Genomic DNA, 20,855 nt, shown 5'->3' on the forward strand with positions numbered 1-20,855 from the left:
TTTTATCTTGTAATTAGTATCTTCATTTCCTGTCTAGAGCTTCATTATCAGTGCAGCAAATTCACCCCCAGTAATAGCTTCTAGTACTTAATGATGCCATTATTCTTAATGATACTGTTTTTAGCTACAAAAGGAGTAATTACAGTTCACTTCTGCAGAAAATGGAAGGGAAAAATGTTTTGATTTCTCCTGTCGTTTTGTTTTTAGGACACATTCAGCTAACGTATTTTAGCAGGTGGAGGGAGGTTGAAGATTCCTGTGACAACGATGCCATAGAGAGAATGTACTGTGCCCCAGGTTAGAGCAATCACCTACAATGTTTCACTTGGAAAGTAAATTAGCAGCTTTCGTTTTCTCATGGAGTCTCTGTAGCACAGAGCTCAAGATCGTGCAGTATCTGAATTTTCTTTGTTTTTTTCCTGAATGTCTTAAAAAGCTACAGGGCTCCTAACTGCTTTATTGTTGAACTGTGGTGGTGTTTGTTATGTCATTTCCATAAAGTGTAATTGTATTGAATGTCTTGTTTAAGCAAGTTTAAGGAGCGTTCTGTTTTCCTACTGTCTTTGCTGTGTGTAAGTACATCTTGGTAACTGAAAAAGTGGCACAAAGAGCCTTAAAAATACAAAAATTTATACTTGCAAAGAACGTGGGGGGGCAAGGGGATAACCATAGTGGTTTGAAAAACACAACCCTAATAGGCTTAGAGATGCCTCTGACATTTTTGATGAGCTACAGTGGGCTTTGAAATAGTTTAGAGAGCTCTTTTCTTAGAACCGCTTTCATCAATCATGAGAGTGATAAAATCGATCTTTCTTATAGCAAGGATGGCACTTGAAACTGAGTCCTCCCTCTTTTCCTTTTTCCAATTTATTTTCTGCTAATATAGTGGTCAAATGGTAGTGACAGCCAAAAATCAGGTGTTTCACTTATAGCTTCATATTTTAAAAATGTCATAGCTAGCTCAGAAAAGGACTTGAAATTACTGCTTCTTTATTCTGAATTTGAAATGCCAACATAACTTTCTACTGAGTGTGTGGTCTGGCCAGGCACTGCAACTTGGCATGCAGGTAGTCCTCAAGTTCAGAGTCTGCAAATGCGCTCAGAAAATTTATAACAAGAGTTACCATCAGTGGAAGTTCTGAACTTAGTTTGGCATCAAGGGTTTATTCTGGGTTTGTCCCACAGCTGAAATGCAGTGGGAACTGTCTCTGTGAATACAAGGGGTAGGATCTCAAAAAAAATTTGAATGCCAGCTTCTTGAGATAAATAATAAATAAAATATTTTCTGTCCAGGTACAAGTCAAAAGGGCAGGTATTACAGAAAATAATTCTTTTTACCTATCGAAGAAATCTAACGCCCCTATTCTACCGTCACACCACTTTAATGCAAGAACAAGATAACTGGGGAATCCCAACAATTCTTGTGGTTGTTAAATAAACTATGTCCCAGTTGCCAACATGCATGACAACCTGTTAGAAAGAGGTGTTTTCCTGCCTCCCTCACCCAGCCTCGAACAAAGCACTCCCTAGCAGAGTAGTAGCAAAGATGGAAGTGCAGCCTTTTCCCACCCTGTCATCATTAATGAGCTGTGAAAGTCAAAGCTTAATTTTTCTGTACTTTAATGAGGATCCAAAGAGAGGCTCTTTTTGCCCCCTAAGCCCCAACCAGCCAACTCCTGCAGTAATTAAGTGTTTAGGGAGCAGTTGAAATAATATTTAGAAGTCCCCAAATGCAAGAATAAAGTTTTCCACGATGTCATTATTTCCACCTCACAGCACAGGTGTGGTATCCATCCGGGTTTTTTTTCGGTTAAGTTGCCCTCTCCTCTCCGCCCTCTCTGCCCTACCCCAAGCTGCAGTTTGCTTTGTGTGTCTGTAACTGGCGAGCTACAAGGGTGAAGATTTGCAAATGCAAATGTTGGTACTGCTCTATGATTCTTACCTTTCCTATTTCTTGATCCTAATGTTATCTCTGCAAAGCATACTCGTACTTTAGTGTAGCTGTTACATCCTAATTTTTATGTAGGGGAGTAATACTTGGTATAACTTAGCACCACAAAATATATTTGGAGTCATATTTGGAAGCCTTATTTGGGTGTTAGTTTTTAAATTTTATTTATTATATATATAATGTATATTTTATTTTTTATTTATTATACTGTGTCTCTGGAACCCATGTCTCCCCTTTATCATGACAACATTGCTCCTCAAGCTGCTTCTTGGAATAAGGATTTTGAAATTATGCTCGTGTGTCAGTTCAGTACACTAAGAGAAACTGGCAAGTTTGAGGGGTTCTATATTATTTTTAAGTTGCTTTTTAAAACTGAATATAAGTGTTTCTTATAACACAACGGAGTTTTTTTCTGCTGAAGTTTTGTGGAGGTGAACAAATGATCTTCACAAAATTTCATCAGGTTGTATGATTTACCGTAACAAAACGGTGACTAAATGAATTGACTCAAAGTGAGTCCTTGCCTTGTTTTAAATTTTCCTGGGGTTTTCAGTATTGTGTGCTGTGTTGCCCTACTTCTGGGTCGTCAATCTTCCCTTTTCTTTTCTCTCCTGGCTGAAGGACACTGTGGAACTTGGCTTGTAGAATTTTGTTTCCATGTGTTTAGCTTGGTGTTTTAAACAGAGTTTGAGGTACATTAGGGTTTGGATGTGGTAATTTGTGTGCTACCTGGTTTCAACATTTTGTTATTTAAATAAGTGCACTCTTTAGAAGTATGCAGGAAAGGGAAGGTGTCTTTTAGGGTCTGGTGTTGGAGGCTGAGAACAGATGATGAGTCTAGGGCTGCAGTTCTTTTTCTGCATTGATTTTTGAGGCGCAAATTTTGGAGGCAGAAAAAGGGGAGTATGAATGTGAAATTTAAACAGATTTATTTCAATTTAAAATAGGTACAAAAGTGTATTGCAGAATTATATGAAAATTGTAAAAATGTATTTGAAATGGTTGTATCTTTCAAATTGATGATGTTTCAGGTGTTGTTTTATAGTGTGAGTTATAAAGTGCTTTGCAGTGAAGTGCATGAGGATGTATTTAAATCTCATATTGTTTTATTGGTTGAAGGAAAACATGGAGTCTTAATTCCACAATTTATGTATCAGAGACTAATTCCTGGATGGGCTAGGATAATAGTGTATTAGTATGGAAGTTTTTCAGACCCAAGGGAGAGCAGAGGTCCACCTATTTGGAGCTTTCTTGCAGGATCTAGGATTTTGTGTTTAAGGCTTTCAGTACACCAGAGTGTTACCTTGCATTAAAGCAAAGCAAAGTAATATTGGTAGAGAAACAGTGATCAGATCTCTGCCATGGGAATTGCTCTGCTCTTGTTATCCTGTGAAAAGTGGAGAGGCAATGTAACTGCATATGTCAAAAAGACATTACGCAGTGTATATACAAAATATAAACAACTGCACACGTTATAAATGCAAAAGTGTCAAAAAGATGAGGGAAGAGATGGTTTATAAAGCTGTATGCTGTTCCCTGCGAGCAATATCATTACTTTTGTATAAAATAGCAATTGCTATAAATTAAAAGCTGGCTGCTTCTTTTGCAAGAAGCAGCACTTCCCCTCTACTGACGGGAGGTGGCATTGTACCATTAATGGATTTTGCTGTCACACTTGCTGGTGCTAGTTTTACCCGACTTCTTCTAAGAACTGGAGGTGGAAGATGCGGTTCGTTTGTGATTATTTGCATATCGAGAATTGTGCTCGGAAGCTCAGAGTCGTGGTGTGTTATAGTGTTGTTGAATATGTTGGTGAAGCTGGATAACTCTTTACTGCTGTATAGTTCTACTTAATTAAAGTAAAAAAGAAGTTCATGCTGAACCAACTGCAGCAACAACAAAGCTGTCTGCAGATGCTTAAAAGTAGTGCCTATGCTATACTTTGATTAATGGCCAAACTAAATCTTTGCTGTTCACCTATGATAAGTCAAATGTTGTTTCTCTAACCCACAAGGGAAATGATGGATTATAAATCATCCCCTATAAACTCAACACCACTTCAAGTAAAACAGTGGGGGTTTTGGCCAAGAAAAACCTATTTGCTTTTAAAGAAGAAATTAAGCACTTGCAACTGAGAATTTCTGCTGCGTTAATATGGCTAAGGTGACTATTGTGAAGTTTATGTGGTTTTTTTCCTTTAACTTTTCACTTAACTAAACCTCTTCACTAAATTTTGTTTTCTGAATGTTTTAAAGTGTGCTAAGCAGCTGATGTCTGAATACAAAGTTATTAGCAGATCAGATGAGAATGATTCACTTTTGTTTAAACAGCCCTTTGCTCTCCATGCCCCCTGAGAACTCTTATCACATATTTGTCCAAAAAATCCCCACAAAAACTAACAAAAAATCCCTTGCATTATCCACCTGCCTGGTGGCTGATAGTATCAGCAATGTATCTCTTTATCTCTTGGTTAATGTGCCTTGGTATTCTGAAGGGGGGAAAATTCCAGTAACAGATTCAATTTACATGGACAGAAACTTGAGCAAATGCCAGCCTAGCAGGGGGGCCATTATTCTGCTCTATAAATAAGTTTAAAAAAGAAACACACACACACACAAACCTGCGAATCAACATGTTTTGGTCTAATTGAGGGAAAAGCAAGACAGATGAATTTTGAAATGCAAATGATCACCTTCTGTTATTTAAGTATCGGTTTTGCCAACATTGTGATCTTAAATATAAAGAGTTGTTAACTTTTAAATGCAGTAATAATTGTATTCCACTGTTGATTTTTAAAATCAAATCAGTAACTTTAAAAAAACCCAAACCTTTTATAGTATGCTTAATACTTGTGAGAAAGACATTTCTGTATAGGCATAGTCTAGTCAAGACTGTCTTCAGCTAAAACAGATGAAGTTGAGGATTTACTCACAAAGAGAAATCTCTAAAGTACTTTTTCTACTAACCTGTGAAGTGTCATGTTGTGGAAGCGGCTTGCTGGTCTAACATCTTGTGTAAATATGATGTGTGAATGAGATGTTTTATTTACACTCTCCAAGTTCTTGTTCTAGCAGCGGGGATGCGTTCTGTTGCATCCCTGTTTTTGGAGGATGAGATTTCAGAACTGGGCTGCCTTTAGTGTCTTTTTTCTTGTTTAAACAACGAATTTTCACCAGACTGTGTTTACTAAAAACTGGAGATTTGCTGCTTGAGATCCTAAAGCCAAAGGGAGCTTAGCTTCACAGAAAATATAAGTAGGAAACTGGCCATCAGTAATACACTGTATTATTCTGATGCTTTCATAAGCTGTGTGCTATAATCAAGCCTTATTTGCACAAACTAGCCTTCACAGAAACCTACACGTAAATATGTGGTAAATTGGGTTTTATCTAACCTGCTGTTACTTGTACATAATGCAGAACTTAAGCAAAATAAAGGCTTTTGTTTGTATAGGACTGTTTTCCAAAAAAAGGGCAAAACATTTCAACGTGCAACCCGATTGTTGTACTCCCAAATGAAGATGTCACTTCTGCTCTTAAACAATTGAAAATACAGATACAATGTGCAGCTGATAACCTAAAATATATGACATGAAAATAAAAATTGCTAGGTTGCTATTATTAGCCTTCATGCTGTAATTTTTATTTACTGAATAAAGAAAAAAAATATTTGCCTCTGTTTATCAAATAGATATTTGATGCTGGAAAACCTGCATGTTATTTGTGTATGTGTTTTTCAGTAGGAGTTTGCAGGCACTCATTAAATCTGCTGTTCTGCATTATAGTAATTTAATTTGAGTAGATTGTTTAAGAAGCAAAATAACTATGGTAGATTAAAGTGCCATTGACCCTGAGAGGTGTCGAGGGGTGGGCTGGTCTTGTGGTTAATAGTGGAAGACTGGACTTTCTACTTTTTATCTCTGTCTCTCCTAGCTTTTTGTGTGACATTAACGTCTTGGGATAATCCTAAAAAGAAAAGAAAAACACTGGACAGGTGAAGGAGCTTTGAGCATCAAAATCAGAAGGATGGCCTACCTTGATTTGAAAAGCTCTGGCAATAGGAAACAGGACTAAAAATTAACATGAAAAATATGTGGCTGGTGTGAACTACAAGGAAAGGTGGTCTGGAGGTGCCAAAAAAATACTGATTGTTGTGAGGCTGGGAGTAAGAGTTTTACAACAACCTTTTGGAGTGGGACAGCTCTCCAAAACCCCTTGAGTGTCCCACAGAAAAAAAATGACAACTGATTGCTCCCAGAACAGGAAAATCTCATGAACTTGGAGTAGGCAATTGAAAGCATAGGTTTGGGGAGAGAATTAGGTACTTTCTGAAAAGAATCTGATGTGATTTGGCACTCAGACTTGTTGTAAGTACACTGCATGTTTCAGGTGAAGTACATGTTCTGTGGTCTTTCATAGGCTCTGTAACTAGAATAAGCAGTAAGATGTACCAAAACTGTTGATTTGTAAAAAATCTGGCATTTTAGTCTGGCTGACATAAGAACCATTTGTTAACTCTAGAAGAAACCGTACTTTACCTGGGTTTATTTATGTGTTTTCTTCTTATTCTTATTAATTATTATTACAGATAAGGCTAAAACTTGATGACGGTGTAGAAGATGTCTTGTGAAAATAAATGGAGCTAGTTGAAAGATTAATTAGTGTTTGCTTTGTTTTGATAACAGAGCAGTAATAAGTTTCTTTGTCTCTTCAGTCACATGATTTAGAGGAAGTTTTGATTCCATCATGGGCTGCTAAAAGAAAGAAAGAACACAGTTCCCTCTGTTATTTTTTCTCTTTTTTTAGTGACATGAGGAAATTTCTTCCAAAGAGGAACATAGATGCTCATGTGCTTTTGAACAACTTTAAGATGAAACTTCCTATTTTCATACTCCATTTGATTTTAGCAGATGTTCATTGGACTTGCTTCACTACTTTATTGTTTAAAGACCATGATAAACTTCTCATACTTAACTATAGATGGTTCAGTACTGTGTTTTATACATTGCTTAAAACATTTTAGGCAAAGCATTATGGGCAGATTGCTTGTGTGATGTGTTATTTAGTGACTGTAGCTTACAATATCTTGGCTGACTGAGTTTGCTGAAGGTAAATTAGCTTGGACTCATTTTACTTGATTCTCTGCAAATGGTTCTTTACATAGATATCAAAATATGATAAAATAGTAATCTTTTAAAATTAAATTACTGTAAGTTAAACAGAATTTCCAAAGCATCTCTAATAGTTTTCCATGCAATACTGTTTATCTTAGTGGCCACAGAAGGGGAAAACATTGTGTTTGTTTTCAGGATGTTGAACAAGTCCAATTCCTCCTGAACAGGGTCAGACACCTCATGGTAGTTCATAGAGGTCTCCTTGTTCAGAAGTGATACTTGAAAGTACAGTGTTTCTGCTTGAAATGAGGGGTAAGGGAAAGGTTTTGAAATTCTTATCAATCCACTCTTCTTAATTCCAAGAAAACCACCTCAGTGCAAAGCCCATTCTGACTCCTAGGTGTCTGGAGAAACAGTACATCCACCTAGAGCCTGTATTGCTGTCAGCTGACTTGAGATGCATTTTTTGGGATATTACTGTTTGTCCAACACAGTTTTTGACTAAGTTTTTGTTCTTGGTGATTCGGAAGCCATCTGGCCGGAGTTGCAGGTGTGGTAATAAAAACCTTTGAAATCCTTCAACATGAAAGATATATTTCAAGTTAAGGTACTGTAGAAAGGATGAGAAAACGAGCCTTGGTTTACCGTCAACGGCTTTATTGAGAGTGTGTGTTCAGGAGAGGTGAAGTTCTGCTTTTTACTTTAGAACTGCCATTTCAGTTTAAAATACAGTGTTGTCAGCCATGAATCCCTTATCAGGAAGTAAGCTATTACTGTGTGTAATGCAAATACTGAGATAAGTATGGAAACCATAAAGAAATGGCCCTTCATTTGAGACCAGCTGCTCTGCAAAGAGGACAGTGCAGGGTAGTGAAGGTGTTTACCTATCCCATCTGTTTTTGTCTAAACTGATAGCATTTTACAAATTTCCTTCCCTTCAGTTGTCCCAGTGACTGCTCTTAGAATTGTTTTTGTCCAGCAATTTAGCATTGCTGTTGACTTGTGCTACTTCTGGATGTCATGGCCGTGCATCGGGAAGAGAGAAAGAGGAAAGCTTTCCCTTTCATGAAGTTGCAGTAAAGTTGGAAGAGCTACTGACTTTCTTCACCCTACTTTATTATTTCTCTGATTTAAAAGGGCTTTGTATTTGAGGATGATATAAACGCCTTTTTTCTGCAAATTTTGTACTGCTAGTCCTAGAAGCACCAACACTGTGCAAATGTGTGCACACTTTTATTTTTGCACAAATCTGGATAAAGTCCTTGATTTCAAGGTTCATGAAGGAAAGATTTGGCACAAATATCCCCGTGTTATTCACTTAAATTATGTGTCACTACCATTTATTGTCTAAATTACTTTGCTGATGGATTGAGATGAAAATGTTTTCTTAGTGAAGGCAGATATTGTAGTTCAGATTTATTGCAATATTAAAACTTTAAAAAAAGCATATGCCCTGTATGGTGTATTACCTTAGCCAGCTACTCCATGTCCCTCAAAAGCACTTCATAATCTATAGTTTCTAAATTTTCCGATGATGTGTAGTCAAGATAAAATGCAGTAATATTGATGTGGTATCCTGAACTTATTATGATTGTAATGGGACCTGTTTGAAGTAAGGAAATGTAAACAACTCATGTTTATTTGTAGTATACATTTTTTTTTTTAATTTTTTTTTTTTTTAGGAAAACATTAATTTTAACCTGAAGTAAGGAAACTTTGGAACCTAGAGAAAGCATCAGGAAAGCAGACATTGCATAATAGGAAAAAAGTTGACCTAAAATCTATTTCTTTTAAAAAAAGGATACTGAGACCAGTTTTCCATTTTCTGTTCTGTGTTGGGTCAGATGACTTGTGCAGTTTCTGCTGTGTGCATGAGAACCCAGCCAGAGCCCTTCAGCCCTGGGAGAAATCTGTGTTACTTGACTGTTCTTGATTTATCCCACTTGTGTCATTTTGGTCATGGTCAAAAGTGGATGGAAGAGTTCAGTGCTCCTCTCATAAAAGAACTGCAGTGACATTTGTTTTGGCTGGGCATATGTTGAAAGTGTTCTTACAGTTGAAAATATGAGGCTGGATTTTGGAGAACTGGACTGTAGTTTACTTTTTGACTCTTACTCTGTCCATTTTCTTCATCAGTGAAGAAAATGACTTCCTGTAATGAACAGTGTGTGATTCTGTGAAAGAGGGCATTGTGACTTCAATGCTTCAAAGAACTGAATCATCATCCGTGATTGACAAAAGAAAAGGAAATAATACCAAAACTGAGATTTTTTTTTTTTTTTTTTGGTAGAATTTCTTTTCCCTGTGCTCTGAATGTTTTGGGGTTTTTTTTCAGATTTACATTTTTTTTTTTTTTCTATTGAGCCATAACTCATAAGGCCCATCCCCATTGAATGTCTTTGGGGAAGAATGGTTTGTCTCCTTTTGTGCCAGTATTCTAAAATTTGAGATGTGTCAACGTGGGCAAGTTAATGGTATTATAGGAACTGAGAATGTAGTCATCAATCCTAATTAATTTTTGGCTTTGTTGTCTGTATTTTAAAATAAGTGTGGAATTCAATTAAAAAAAAATCACTTGCTGGGAAGAAGGCTCTGCTTTGAAGAAGTCTTAAGTGTTTGGTTTTATATTTTACTCTCCATTCACGATGTCTTGTTTTTGAATGTACATTATTGCAATATACAGCCCTAGGAAATCACAATCAGACTGGAAAGGCATTTCCATTCAGTAGGTTTCACTGAGAAGTACTATGAAAACCTTTCATCAGCTCGTTTGTGTGGAAAGGCCCAACTTTGGGTCTTTTTTTGTTTGTTTTTCCTTTATTAAAGGACAGTTACATAGAAGGTCTGCCTTTCTGAAGGGCTTTAAAAATAAATTGCAAGAACAGATTTTGATTTTTACACAAATTCTCTCAGTTTACCATAACTTCAGCTTCATCTGGATTCTTGCCTGGGATCTTAAAACTTTTTAAAAATGCATGTAATTATGCTGATACAGTTCCTCATGTGGTTGCTGTTATATCTCTGTAAAAGTTTCTTGATGCTGATAGGAGTATTAATCTGTAGGGAGTGGAATAAATCCTGATGTGTGGCACCCTTATAGTGATGTATTGGTCATTCAGAGGCCATTAACTGTAGTAAAGTTTTCAATGTGAGGGATGTCCTACCTAAAGAAACAATGTCTGAGCCATCCTTCCTTGTTGCTCTTGCAGCAGCAGCCTCAGGCTAGTTCTGTAAGGTGCTGAGTGTCTCTTCCAGCTTGTGTGGCAGCTGCCCGAGGGGGCAGCCCTCTGCACATCCCTGTGCCCAGCATGTGCGTGCCTCTCTGCATCTGGGGAGGGCTGGGACTGACACCTTCCTCTCCCTGACCCTGGAGAGTGACTCATCTGTAGCTCTCCTTGGCCATGCTCATGCTAAGCTCCGTAAAATGATGAGCAAGATTTTTCTGCACAAGGCACAATGCTTTTCACAGCAACAGCTTATGACTGTATGCTAATTGTTGTCCTCTGCTGGGAAGCTGGTGTGGCTTTTGCCACCAAAGCTATTTTAGTGCAACTTCTGCATTTTTTTGACAGTCAAAATGAAGATTTCATCTTCGTTGCAATCTGTTTTTACGCCTGTTTTAGAGCAGACAGCGTGGTGTGTTTGTATTTAATAATTTTTCTAGTTTAAACCCTGAGTCAGTGAAGGCCAATTTTTCTGCATGCATCATGCTACTGAATACGTGTATGGCAAGGGATTCTGTCACTCCCATCTCCCCTCTCCACCGTCCCTTGTGCATGTACAGCAATAGCAGTATTGGATGCTTGCTGGGTGCAAGGCAAAACAACTTTTCATACCGAGGTACAGTTTGGGCTGAGCTGCCGCAATACACAGCTACTGGCTGCGGTTATGCTATGTGAAATGGACTTAACACGTCTGAGACCAGAGAGGCTATTGTGAAAAGCCTCCTGTGGTGATCTCACTGAAAGGGAGTAGATTAGCCATGAGAAAAATCCTGCCCTCTTAAGACAAAATTAAGGCATGCAGTAGACTATTACAACCTCTCTTGTGCTGCTTTTATGGATACTTCAGGCCACTCTGGTCAGTCCAGCTCTTCTGACCACAGTAAATTCTCTAAATATGTTTTGCTTTACTGTCTGTCGCTGTCCAGTTTTGTCCAGTGTAGAAGAATCGTAACTGTAATGCCTAAAAGTCTTGAAAGTGTCTATGTGTGCATGGAAAAGGCAAATTATGCATGAAATGTATAGTGCTGCTGTGTTTGAACAATGCAATCTGTAGGTGGCTAAAGGGCTAACTAAATTGCAGGCATAATGAAAGCTCTGTGGTATTTAGTATATGTTCTGTCAGCATTAAGCAGTCACCTTGTAAATATATGTTAATTTTGAAGGAGTAACTGACCTTTTTAATATTAATTGAAATGTCTTGTGTTTAGAGGTTGGCGCTATCCTAGAAGAGACAGAAGCCTGTGACTGGTGGAGCCTGGGTGCCATTCTTTTTGAACTCCTCACTGGGAAGGTAGGACTGGGGGCAAGTTACTTGATAAAACTGACTTCTTGGCCAGTAGTTTCTCACAAGTGGTGTGCCCAGTTGTGATTCCCTTGCCTGTCTCTCTCATGTGCTTTGCCAACTGCTGAGTACTCTCAATTTACGTAGTCTTCTTGAGACCAAAGAAACAGGACATGGTCAAGCTTCAGTAGAACAACTTGGTAAAACCTTATCAAACTCAGGACTGAAAAAAGAACCAAAACCATGCTGCCCTCTTAACCACAGTGAAATCAAAGTTCTCTAATATTGTACTGTACTAATATAACCTGTACTTCTACAAAAATTTTCGCTGTACTAGTTTGTGTTATTTCCTGGGACTGTATAGAGGCCATATGTTGCTGTTAGACATTAATTCAGTATTTTGACACAAAGATTGCTCAGCCAAATCAAACTGGAGATTCATTTATAGTTCTGAACAAAGAAAGCAAAGTCCACCGAATTCCCAAACTCTTCAAGTCTGAGCAGCAGAACAGAAGTTCTAAGATGTGAATGTTCTAAAGCTGTATCTGCAGGACATAAGTGCCTGTAGACATTCCTCCCCAAATCAGTACCTCATACTAGGAAGCACTGAAATTTTAGCTATGTTTGCATGTATACTAGGAGATAATCCTAGTATTTAAATTAATAATTGTGTCTGCCTGTTTTGATTTTTTTTCCTTTTTTTTCCTTTTCTTCTCCAGTCTCTGGTTGAGTGCCATCCGTCAGGAATAAATACTCACACTTCTTTGAGTATACCAGACCATGTATCAAAGGAAGCCAGATCACTGATTCAGCAGGTAAGCGAGGGAAAAATTTGTTTTCTGTGTGTGCACATGTAGATGGGACAAATACCTTCCTGAGTTGTTCTGGTGAAGTAAATGTAGAAAGAGAAAGCTGCTAGTAGGAATGTGGATGGCTCTCTTGTCAGCACTGATGAATTTTGTCCAGTTGTCTTGTTGCATCTGGAAACTTTTGACTTCTCTGGCCAGTGTGTCTGTAGAAAACTGGAGTGCTTTGCCATTTCTTCAGAGAACAAACTTGGCAAGTGCTGAGTGCTTTGGAAACACCTGCTGGTGATGCATGAGTGTTTTAGGAATTCTGCCCTGAATGCTTATGGAAATAATTGTAATGAATTAATCTAAAAAATGTTTATGCCAATTCAGCAAGACTGCTCAAAGTACTATGAAACCTGTAACACACTGATTAGAAGTTATGACCTTGGCGTGGTTGAAAATCTGTAGCTGTTCTCCAGGAAACCTTCTGGATGTCATTTGTTAGGAAAAGTGCTTTAAACTGTGAATACAATTACTTTTTTAGTGAGAAGATAACTGGTAGGATGGGTGAAAGGCAGAGTAGGAATCTGTAAAATACAGACAAGCTTCCAGACTGATACACCATTTTCAGCCTAATGGAAATAGTATTGTCTGATGGGTTTAGTTTACTCTTAACTTTAGGTATTCGTGACAGAACTTTTAGTACAGGGTCTTGAAATTCAGGTAGTGTGATCTTCCTTCTAGTTAATTTTGATGTAACGGAGGAAGTGGTGCCTAGATCTGACCTTCCACTTGAGAAGAATAAGTAATACATGTTAGCTGTGCTGTTTGGCTTTGAAGAGCACGTTGCTAGTTGATGCATAAATAATGACAACACTTAGATGACGTTTTTAACAGAACTGAGTGGAAAAAGTAGTTCTTGAGGAAAATGAAAGAAAGAGATTTTGAAAATTCAGTGAGTCAGAAGATCCAGTGACAGATCGATTTCTGTGCCATTACTGTGAAATGATTAGTGGAAATTGAACTAGATGTTTGGATACCACCTATTTTGACTAGGTGACATGAAGTCATTGAAGGTGAAAGCATGTGTCTGTGTGTTTCTGGCAAAGGTAGAAAGGGAAACGAGTGAAGAAAAATCCATTTTTATGTAATCTGCATTTACATTATTAGATGGTAGCAAATTGTTACCCTCGCCCACAGGTGCTATAGAGCACAAATGGCTGAGGGAAAGCAAAACAAAACTTGATGAAGGGAGTTCCTCCCATTAAGACTAGAAGACAAATGGAGCTGTCCAGTCTATGTTTCCCTGCCAGTGTAGGATTGTTTTTCACTGTAGATGTATTGCCTGTTGTTACAAATGCCAAAGAGTGTAGCTTTTGCCATTCGTGGTTTAAGTGGCAAATGTATTTCTGCCACTCTCATCTATGTTACAAGGCAAATTTTTTCTTGCCAGTGCCTGTTAGGTCAAGCTGTCTAGTGTAGGATGGTGACTTATCTGGGGGAGGTTTGGCTGTATGAAGCAGTAAATCACATTTTTGTTGTGTGACTATCCAAGGAAGCTGCCATTCATTGCTGAGGAAGCCTTGTCAGGAAAAGGAAGAGAGCTCTCTTGGCATGGATAGCAATTTGTCATTGTGACTTTCCTTCCCCGCACTGCCAAGGGTAAACAGGTCAAAACATCACAGAATAACTCTCCAGGATCAATGTTCAGATATACAAAAAATTGAGTCAGGCACTGTGTCCTGCTGTGGCTTCCAGTCCAGGTGACTTAATTGTAAACACCTTCTTCATTTAGCCAGCGTCTAGGAAAACAGTGATCTCTTTATTTCTGGGGAAAGATTAAGTTTTGGGGTTTTTTTTAGTGTTTGTTTTGTATTTTGCACCCAATATTTCTTTCAGGAACCTTGAGATTTTTCTACCAACAAAATATACAATGTGACTTTTCAATAGGTATCTGTTGCAGTTGCATTTATTTTCTAAGATTAAAGTTCTGCTGAAAGGACAAACTCCAGAAAATAAGTGACCTTGCTTACATTCCCCATGCTGGTGCTTCTTGCATTTCAGCAGAAGGCAGAGGCACCCTGGCTGCATCTGTGTGCGTGTGCGTGCTGGCTTTTGGGATATACTGGAGCAGCAACCATTCTCTGTCAGCAAGCTGCCTTTACTATGTGACATTATGACTGCAAATAGCAGAGCCACCTTAAAATGTGTAAATTCCTATGTTTATGGATATAGGCTCACTTAGATGTTGACTTCATCAAGATATGAATACACGTTTTTCCAAGTGACAACTGGGAGAAGTTACCCTATTAGCTGTTGCAAGCAAGAAATCATGCCTTTGTACTGGCTGTAATTGAATAGAGTATAAACAGTTCTCTAAAACTGCAAAATATTGTTTGTGTGTCTTTATTAGTCTCTTTGGAGTTTACCTTTGCATTCCCTTTTATATGGATTGGTATCTTTAAATAGATGTAAATATTGTGATTTCCTTTTCACACGAATTCAGCATGTGATGTACAACTAAAAAGCAGACGAGGTGCTGAATTTCAGGAAATTTCCATGAAGCCATTAAACTGTTTTGTTTCTTCCACCGGGGTTTTGATTTTTCAGTTTTAGGCCATTTGTAGGACTCTCTAAAACTTACTTTTTTTTTTTCTTTTTTTTTTTTTTTTTAAGGAAATAGGGAACTGGTGGCTATGTTATCCTGATATTTTAGTACCAGCTCACAATTTATGAAACGGAAAGTTACAGACCACTATCCCCAGTGTAGCCAGAACGCAGTGGTGTGAGCAAAGGTTAACGTGAACAAACGCAGTGTCCGGAGTTCTACTGATGCAGGCTCAGGCTGCTGCTGTCTCTTTTTTAAATGAGGTTACAGTTAAAATGAAGTCCCAGTGTGCAGTGCTTTGGGGAATTGCATGCTGTGATCAGTAGTCTCTGAAGACTGTAACACTGAGACTCAAGGAAAGGAGAGTCTTCTTCCTTTTACTTGATTTTAGGAATTTCAAGTATGCTTTTGCACTGTTGAAAGTAATTCATAGAGCAGGAAAACAGTAGGATGTCCCTTACCTTAGACCTTTCTGGAACTTTTAAGCAGTTGTTTTTGTTCTTACTCACTGAATCGTATGTATGTTTCTTTTATATCAAGCTTTTGCAGTTTAATCCTGCGGAGCGTCTTGGTGCTGGCGTTGCTGGTGTTGAAGACATCAAATCTCATCCATTTTTTGCCCTTATAGAATGGGCAGATCTGCAGAGATGAGAGACACGTGCCCTCTGAACAAACTCAGGTCAACTGGACAAGTTTCTCTGGCACAGGAGCACCCTTACTTGCTTCCTTTGGATGTCTCAGACCATTTGGACATGCTGGCTAAAGGATGCTGGAGCAACTGGGCCAAAAGCAAACACTTTTAACAGGAATCACTTGTTGTACAGGGTGCTGACTTATTTTTATGACAACTGGTTGCTATGTGTGTGTAAGTCCTTTCTTCAAAGGGAGGTTTGTGAGGCAACTCCTAGGCAGCATGTTTAGCACTGCCAGCTTGTCAGCTAAGTAGAAACAGGAATGTCCTCCTGATGCTTTGTCTGATGATGGAAGAGTCTACAGACTGTGCCAGTTGAAAGTATTTTTTTATAGTGTCAATAGACCGTTTCCCTATGCTAAGTGCAGCTGTTTGGGGGGATGGGGAAGGAAGAAACAAATAATTTATTAATGTCATATGCTAAATAAAATACTAATATGCTTTATGCAAAAGTTGACATTAAAAATAATATATCCATTAAAAATTAAGAAAGCTGTTGCATAATACTGTGGAATGTGTCTTGAAAATAGCATATCGTTTCCCACTCTGGAAAAAGCATATAAAAGGCAAATAGTGCTGTCAAATGTTGTACTTTGTTGGCTGGCAATGTCTGTTTAAAACTCTTGACTCTATTGTATTTGATGAGCTACCTATAAAGTCACTACAGAAAGGGAAATCTCTTCCTCAGCCGGATAAACACTGCTTTAGCACTCTAATAAGGAGCAAGAAAACGTAACACTAAATAAATGTATAGATAAAAAAGGAAAAAACCCTTCTCTCATCACTGTAGCCACTGCTTTATCACTTAATGAACTTTACTTCCTCTAAGTGTCCTATTTTTAGCTGATACTTCAGGAAAAAACCTTTCTGCTCGTGTTCTTGTGCTTGAGGAAGCTTCTGAACTCCCCTGTTTGTTTGTTAATACTCTTAATAAATCAAAGAAAGCCTTCACCCACTCTGCTGCTTGAACAGGAAGAAGCCTGGGATTTGCTCGTGCCAAATGACTAAGTGACATCTCTGAGCAAACCCTAGTGGGTAAGACTTGGGCATGAGCCAATTAGCTGACCTGTTTGTTTGTTAGAAAGGTCTGGAGAATGGGGGAAGAATACAGGACATGCAAAATATTTTGCTGAGCACTGCTGTTACTGCTAAGCAGCCATGCTTGTATGGGTTCCCGATGTACTGCAATGCCTGTACAGATTAGGAATCTGTGGGTTTTTTCCTAAATGTTCCCTTTGCTCGTGCTCTTTTTTTCCCTTTTTCTTCTTCTCCCCAGCTTTATCCGGAGAACAAAGGGCAAATTCCTTTGGGAAAGTGAGGTGACAGCAATGATTATTGAATTTACAACTCAAAAAAAAAAAAAAAGTATCCCTCCATTTGTATTTTAGCAGTGTATTTTATGGGCACTCCCAAAAGTGCATCTGCACAGTCTCCATCTGTTAGACACCAGTCGGTGTATTCAAATAAAGTGGAAAAGGAAAATGCTTCACTTAAACAAAGGAAATCTGGAAACTTTTTTTTTCCTTTTTAAATTATTCCACTCCCCTCTTTTTTTTGGTCTTTTTTTTTTTTTTTTTTGTCTTCCCTTTCTTGTGATCGCTAGGCCAGCAGAGGGGCTGTCACAACACTGCAGGTTGTAACCAGGTCACTAGTATCACTGCCTATGGAGTGCTGTCCAAGATTACATCACTTTCAGAAACTGTGTTTCAACCTACCACCCTCTGGCTTCATAACAGGAACTCCCTCAGGTGAGCCACAGGAACAACTTCCTGCGCCCATCGGGTCGGAAATCTCTAATGCAGAGACCAAGCTGATCCGGAGCTTCCTTCCAGCACTGCCCTGGCTGTGACTTTGGAGAGAGCTCACTGCTCAAGGGAAGCCTCCCTCCCTTTGGCCACCTGACTCCATCCCTGGGGCTCTTTAGCCTAGCCTCTAGATAATGTTGTTGCCTGTGTTGATCTGTCCCATTCCATTTGCCTGGTGATAACAGTAAAAAAAAAGTTTTTTCCCTGTTCCTTTGAAGTGCTTTCTTGTTCAGGTTGTGCCTATGAGCCGGTTGCAAGCAAAGGCAGGATAAGACAGCGCAGGAGCATGAACTGGTTTCTGTGAGCAGCAGAAAGAAGACCCTGTTCTAGCAGAAACCAGACAACCAGTCACTCTCCCTGCAAAGCATTCAGTTTAGTTAATGACACCAAAATATTCTTTTTCAAGTATGTTAGTAGTAGTGAGGAAATCTAGACCCTGGAGAATGGAAGGATTAGGGCACTTGGCAAGATGACTTGCCAGAAATAAACATTTGAGATGCTACAGGTTTTTGTAACATTACTCAGATAATGGTTTTGTTAAGGGAAGCACAGTCTTGAGTTTATTGCACAAAAACAATCCTGCCTCTTTGTTTTTTTTCTTTGAACATGCATTATGTTGTATTGGTGTTTACATGTATTCCTTTAATAAACAAAACCTTTCAAGCCTAATTCAGACCTTGCATTTCTGACCTTTATGTTTAGTTCTTGAAGACTGACCTTCTTATCTGATTAGTGCTTTTTGTCCTTGGCTTTAATGACTTGAAATGTTCTAGATACTTTCTTTTTGGTGCCTCTTATGAAGCCCTATGGTGCACATCTCCCTTTTCCTGACCATCCATTCCCACTTCCTTCTATTACACCTAATGACTAATAGCAAAACAAATCAGTGCCTTTTTGTTCACAGGAATTAGTGACGGTTTATGTAAAACACAGTAAAATAAACCTATAGATTTTCCTATTCTCCTGTTGGTATTCAGGTAAGGCAGATTACATGCGCAGGGCATCTCAAAGTGGTAATTCATTGCACCCAGTTGAACCACTCTGTAGTGTTCTTTTGTCCTATTAGTTAAAACTGGGAAGCAAAACATTTGAAGGCTTCCACTGGGTGGAATTGCTGTGAGGAGAGCCCAGGCCCCTGCCCTGACTTCCAGAAGAAATTGCATTTCATGAAATACAAGGGGCGTAACTTTGAATGGCTGTGTTCACAGCTTCTGTGCTTGTAGCACCGTTCCTGTATCTCCTGTTGAAAATCCCCTCACAGACAGCAGTCACTGTCACGCTGACTCTCCGTACACCTTTGGGATGCTGAGTCGGCAGGGTTACCCTCGCTGGAACATCCACCCCGCTCCTCTCTCCGGTGCTAAACCTGTTCCTTGGTGCGTCCCCGCAGCGAAGGGCACTGGGATGAAGAAGGCTGGGGAGGTCAGCCCTCTCTAAATGAAGCACTCAGCATAACAAGGTACAGGGAAGTGCGAAGTAAACCACTATGGGATTTTTTTTTTTTTTTTTTTTTTTTTTTTAGTGCGTTGTCATTTGTTTTCTCAAGGACACTGAGTAGGAAGCTGGAGAAACAGAAACTTCCTCTCTAGTGAGATTTATTGCAGGGATTTTAGCAATAAAATGAAAAAGTACATTTGTTGATTTCTTCGGGTTTGTGCTTTCTGTGTGGGCTTTGCTGTGAGTTGAGCTCTGTGGCTCCCGCCTGCTGCCCGGCCACGTGCTCCCTGTGAGTCGGCGGCTGGTCTGTCCGGGTCTGAACACCCCGATGTCCTCCTCCAGTCTGCAGCGTCTGTGGCTGCAGAGCACCTCTCCCACCTGGCCCTCTGCTCTGTGCATCTCTGAGCTGTAGGTACCTTTCAAATCAGAGCCCCACAGGTTTTTGCAGGCTCCAGGATGTTTGGTGGACAGGATTTCTTTACCTGCAGGAGCGCCCTGTTAAGTGCTGCTCATTCCCTCACCTCAGCAGCTTGTTACCTCAGGGCTGCCTACCCTCGCTGCATGGTGTCCTTGGAGTACTACTGGAGATGCCGCTGGAGAGGCATTTTGTGTGGCCAGTGCCTGTTGTGTCCTTCAGCCGTGGTGCTGCCCAGCAGACTCCTGCGTGGTGTAGTGGGCCAGACCTCCCGTGGGCTCTCTCTCTGCAGCAGCACGTGGCACCCCGCACATTAATGGTCGTTGTTTAGTGTATGCCCACCAACAAATGGTAGGCTGGGGCCTAGCGAGGACCAGACCGGACCTGGGGCTTTGGCCATCCTGAGTGCTTTGAGGACTTTCCTTGTGGTGTGGTTGCACCTCCAGGGCCGGACCCCATGCAGGTGCTGCAGGAGGACAAGTACCATGGCAAGGTCACCCAGCTGGGGCACAGCTCCTGCCTAGGTGAAGGGCTGAGGGGGTGAGATGGGGGAGTGAGGGACTGGGCCAAGCAGCCGCGGGGGCCTGGCAGCCACAGCGAGGGCGTGGGGTGTGCGTGAGGGGCTCAGGCAGCCCCCAGGACAGGGTGCCTTGTGTGGCTCCAGCTGCCGTTTGGGAAGGGGTGGCAGAGCCAACTCCCAGAGGGGGAATGGGACTTGCTTAAAAGGTGCCGAGCAGCTGCTGCTGGCAGCAGAGGTTTAGACTGGCAGCACATGGCTGTCTGCTGTGCCGCGGGGCCGGTGGAGGGCTGGTTGCTGCCTGAGCCATCTGCATGAGCAGAGCTGTGGAGTCCTGGCCCAAAGGTTGCAGTGTCCTAAAGAAAATCCCAACTTCTGAGGGGCAGAGCTATGGAAGTGATCCCACCGTCTGCTAGGGCCGTGCGGTGAAATCTCCTGCACCTCCTGCTGCTGGGCAGAGGAGGCTAATCAGGGTGCAGGAGAGAGGATGCTCCAGACTCCTGGCAGCGGGTGACAGCTTGATGTGCTGCCCCAACAGGACCTCACTGTCTCTTGGCAGATCAGAGGCTCTCGTTCTCCAAAGGCAGCTCTGTCTCTGTCTTCCTGGCTCAGGGACCCATCAGGAGGGATTAGAGCTGCTGCCAGAGGACTGCAGTGGTACTGTGAGGCACAGGAGGGCTGGGGGAGTGTGCAGTGCTGGGCAGTGGGGAATTGCTGTCCTCTTGGGAAGGCTGCAAGTAGTTACCTTGATACTTTTCTGTTGAGATCCTAAAGTTGGCAAGTTTGGGAGAACTCCTTTTGGGGGCTATTAGCTAGACCAGCCAATTGGCAAGTGGTGGAGCTGGATGAAGATGGACTAGCCAAGGAAAGAACAGATGTTGTTGAGGTCAGTGGTCTCTTAGCCCTCTCACCTCTTTTTGCTTTGCCTTGGAGGCAAGAGACATTTTGCCTTGGTACAACATCACTTCTACCAGTTTCTCCCATCCCATTCCATGGCTGAGCTATTTATTTCCAGGATATT

The 20,855-nt window shown here is 40.3% G+C and overlaps 1 protein-coding gene across 3 annotated transcripts in view; it reads left to right on the top strand.

Annotated features, from left to right (window-relative positions):
* The window catches only part of RPS6KC1 (ribosomal protein S6 kinase C1), an 89,382-nt gene extending 71,248 nt beyond the window's left edge, over positions 1-18,134 (top strand). For 2 of the 3 annotated variants that reach the window (XM_027890727.1, XM_027890728.1), the window contains 4 exons: positions 208-297; positions 11,497-11,579; positions 12,290-12,385; positions 15,510-18,134. In XM_027890727.1, coding sequence (XP_027746528.1) covers positions 208-297; positions 11,497-11,579; positions 12,290-12,385; positions 15,510-15,620 — 380 coding nt within the window. In that variant the 3' untranslated portion in view covers positions 15,621-18,134. The remainder of the gene's footprint in view (positions 1-207; positions 298-11,496; positions 11,580-12,289; positions 12,386-15,509) is intronic. The other variant, XM_027890730.1, reaches the window with a different exon arrangement.
* Positions 18,135-20,855: the final 2,721 nt, after the last annotated feature.

Source organism: Empidonax traillii, unplaced genomic scaffold, assembly GCF_003031625.1.
Source record: "Empidonax traillii isolate 1590-97213 ecotype Southwest subspecies unplaced genomic scaffold, ASM303162v1 scaffold296:size1881848, whole genome shotgun sequence".
Lineage (NCBI taxonomy): Eukaryota > Metazoa > Chordata > Aves > Passeriformes > Tyrannidae > Empidonax > Empidonax traillii.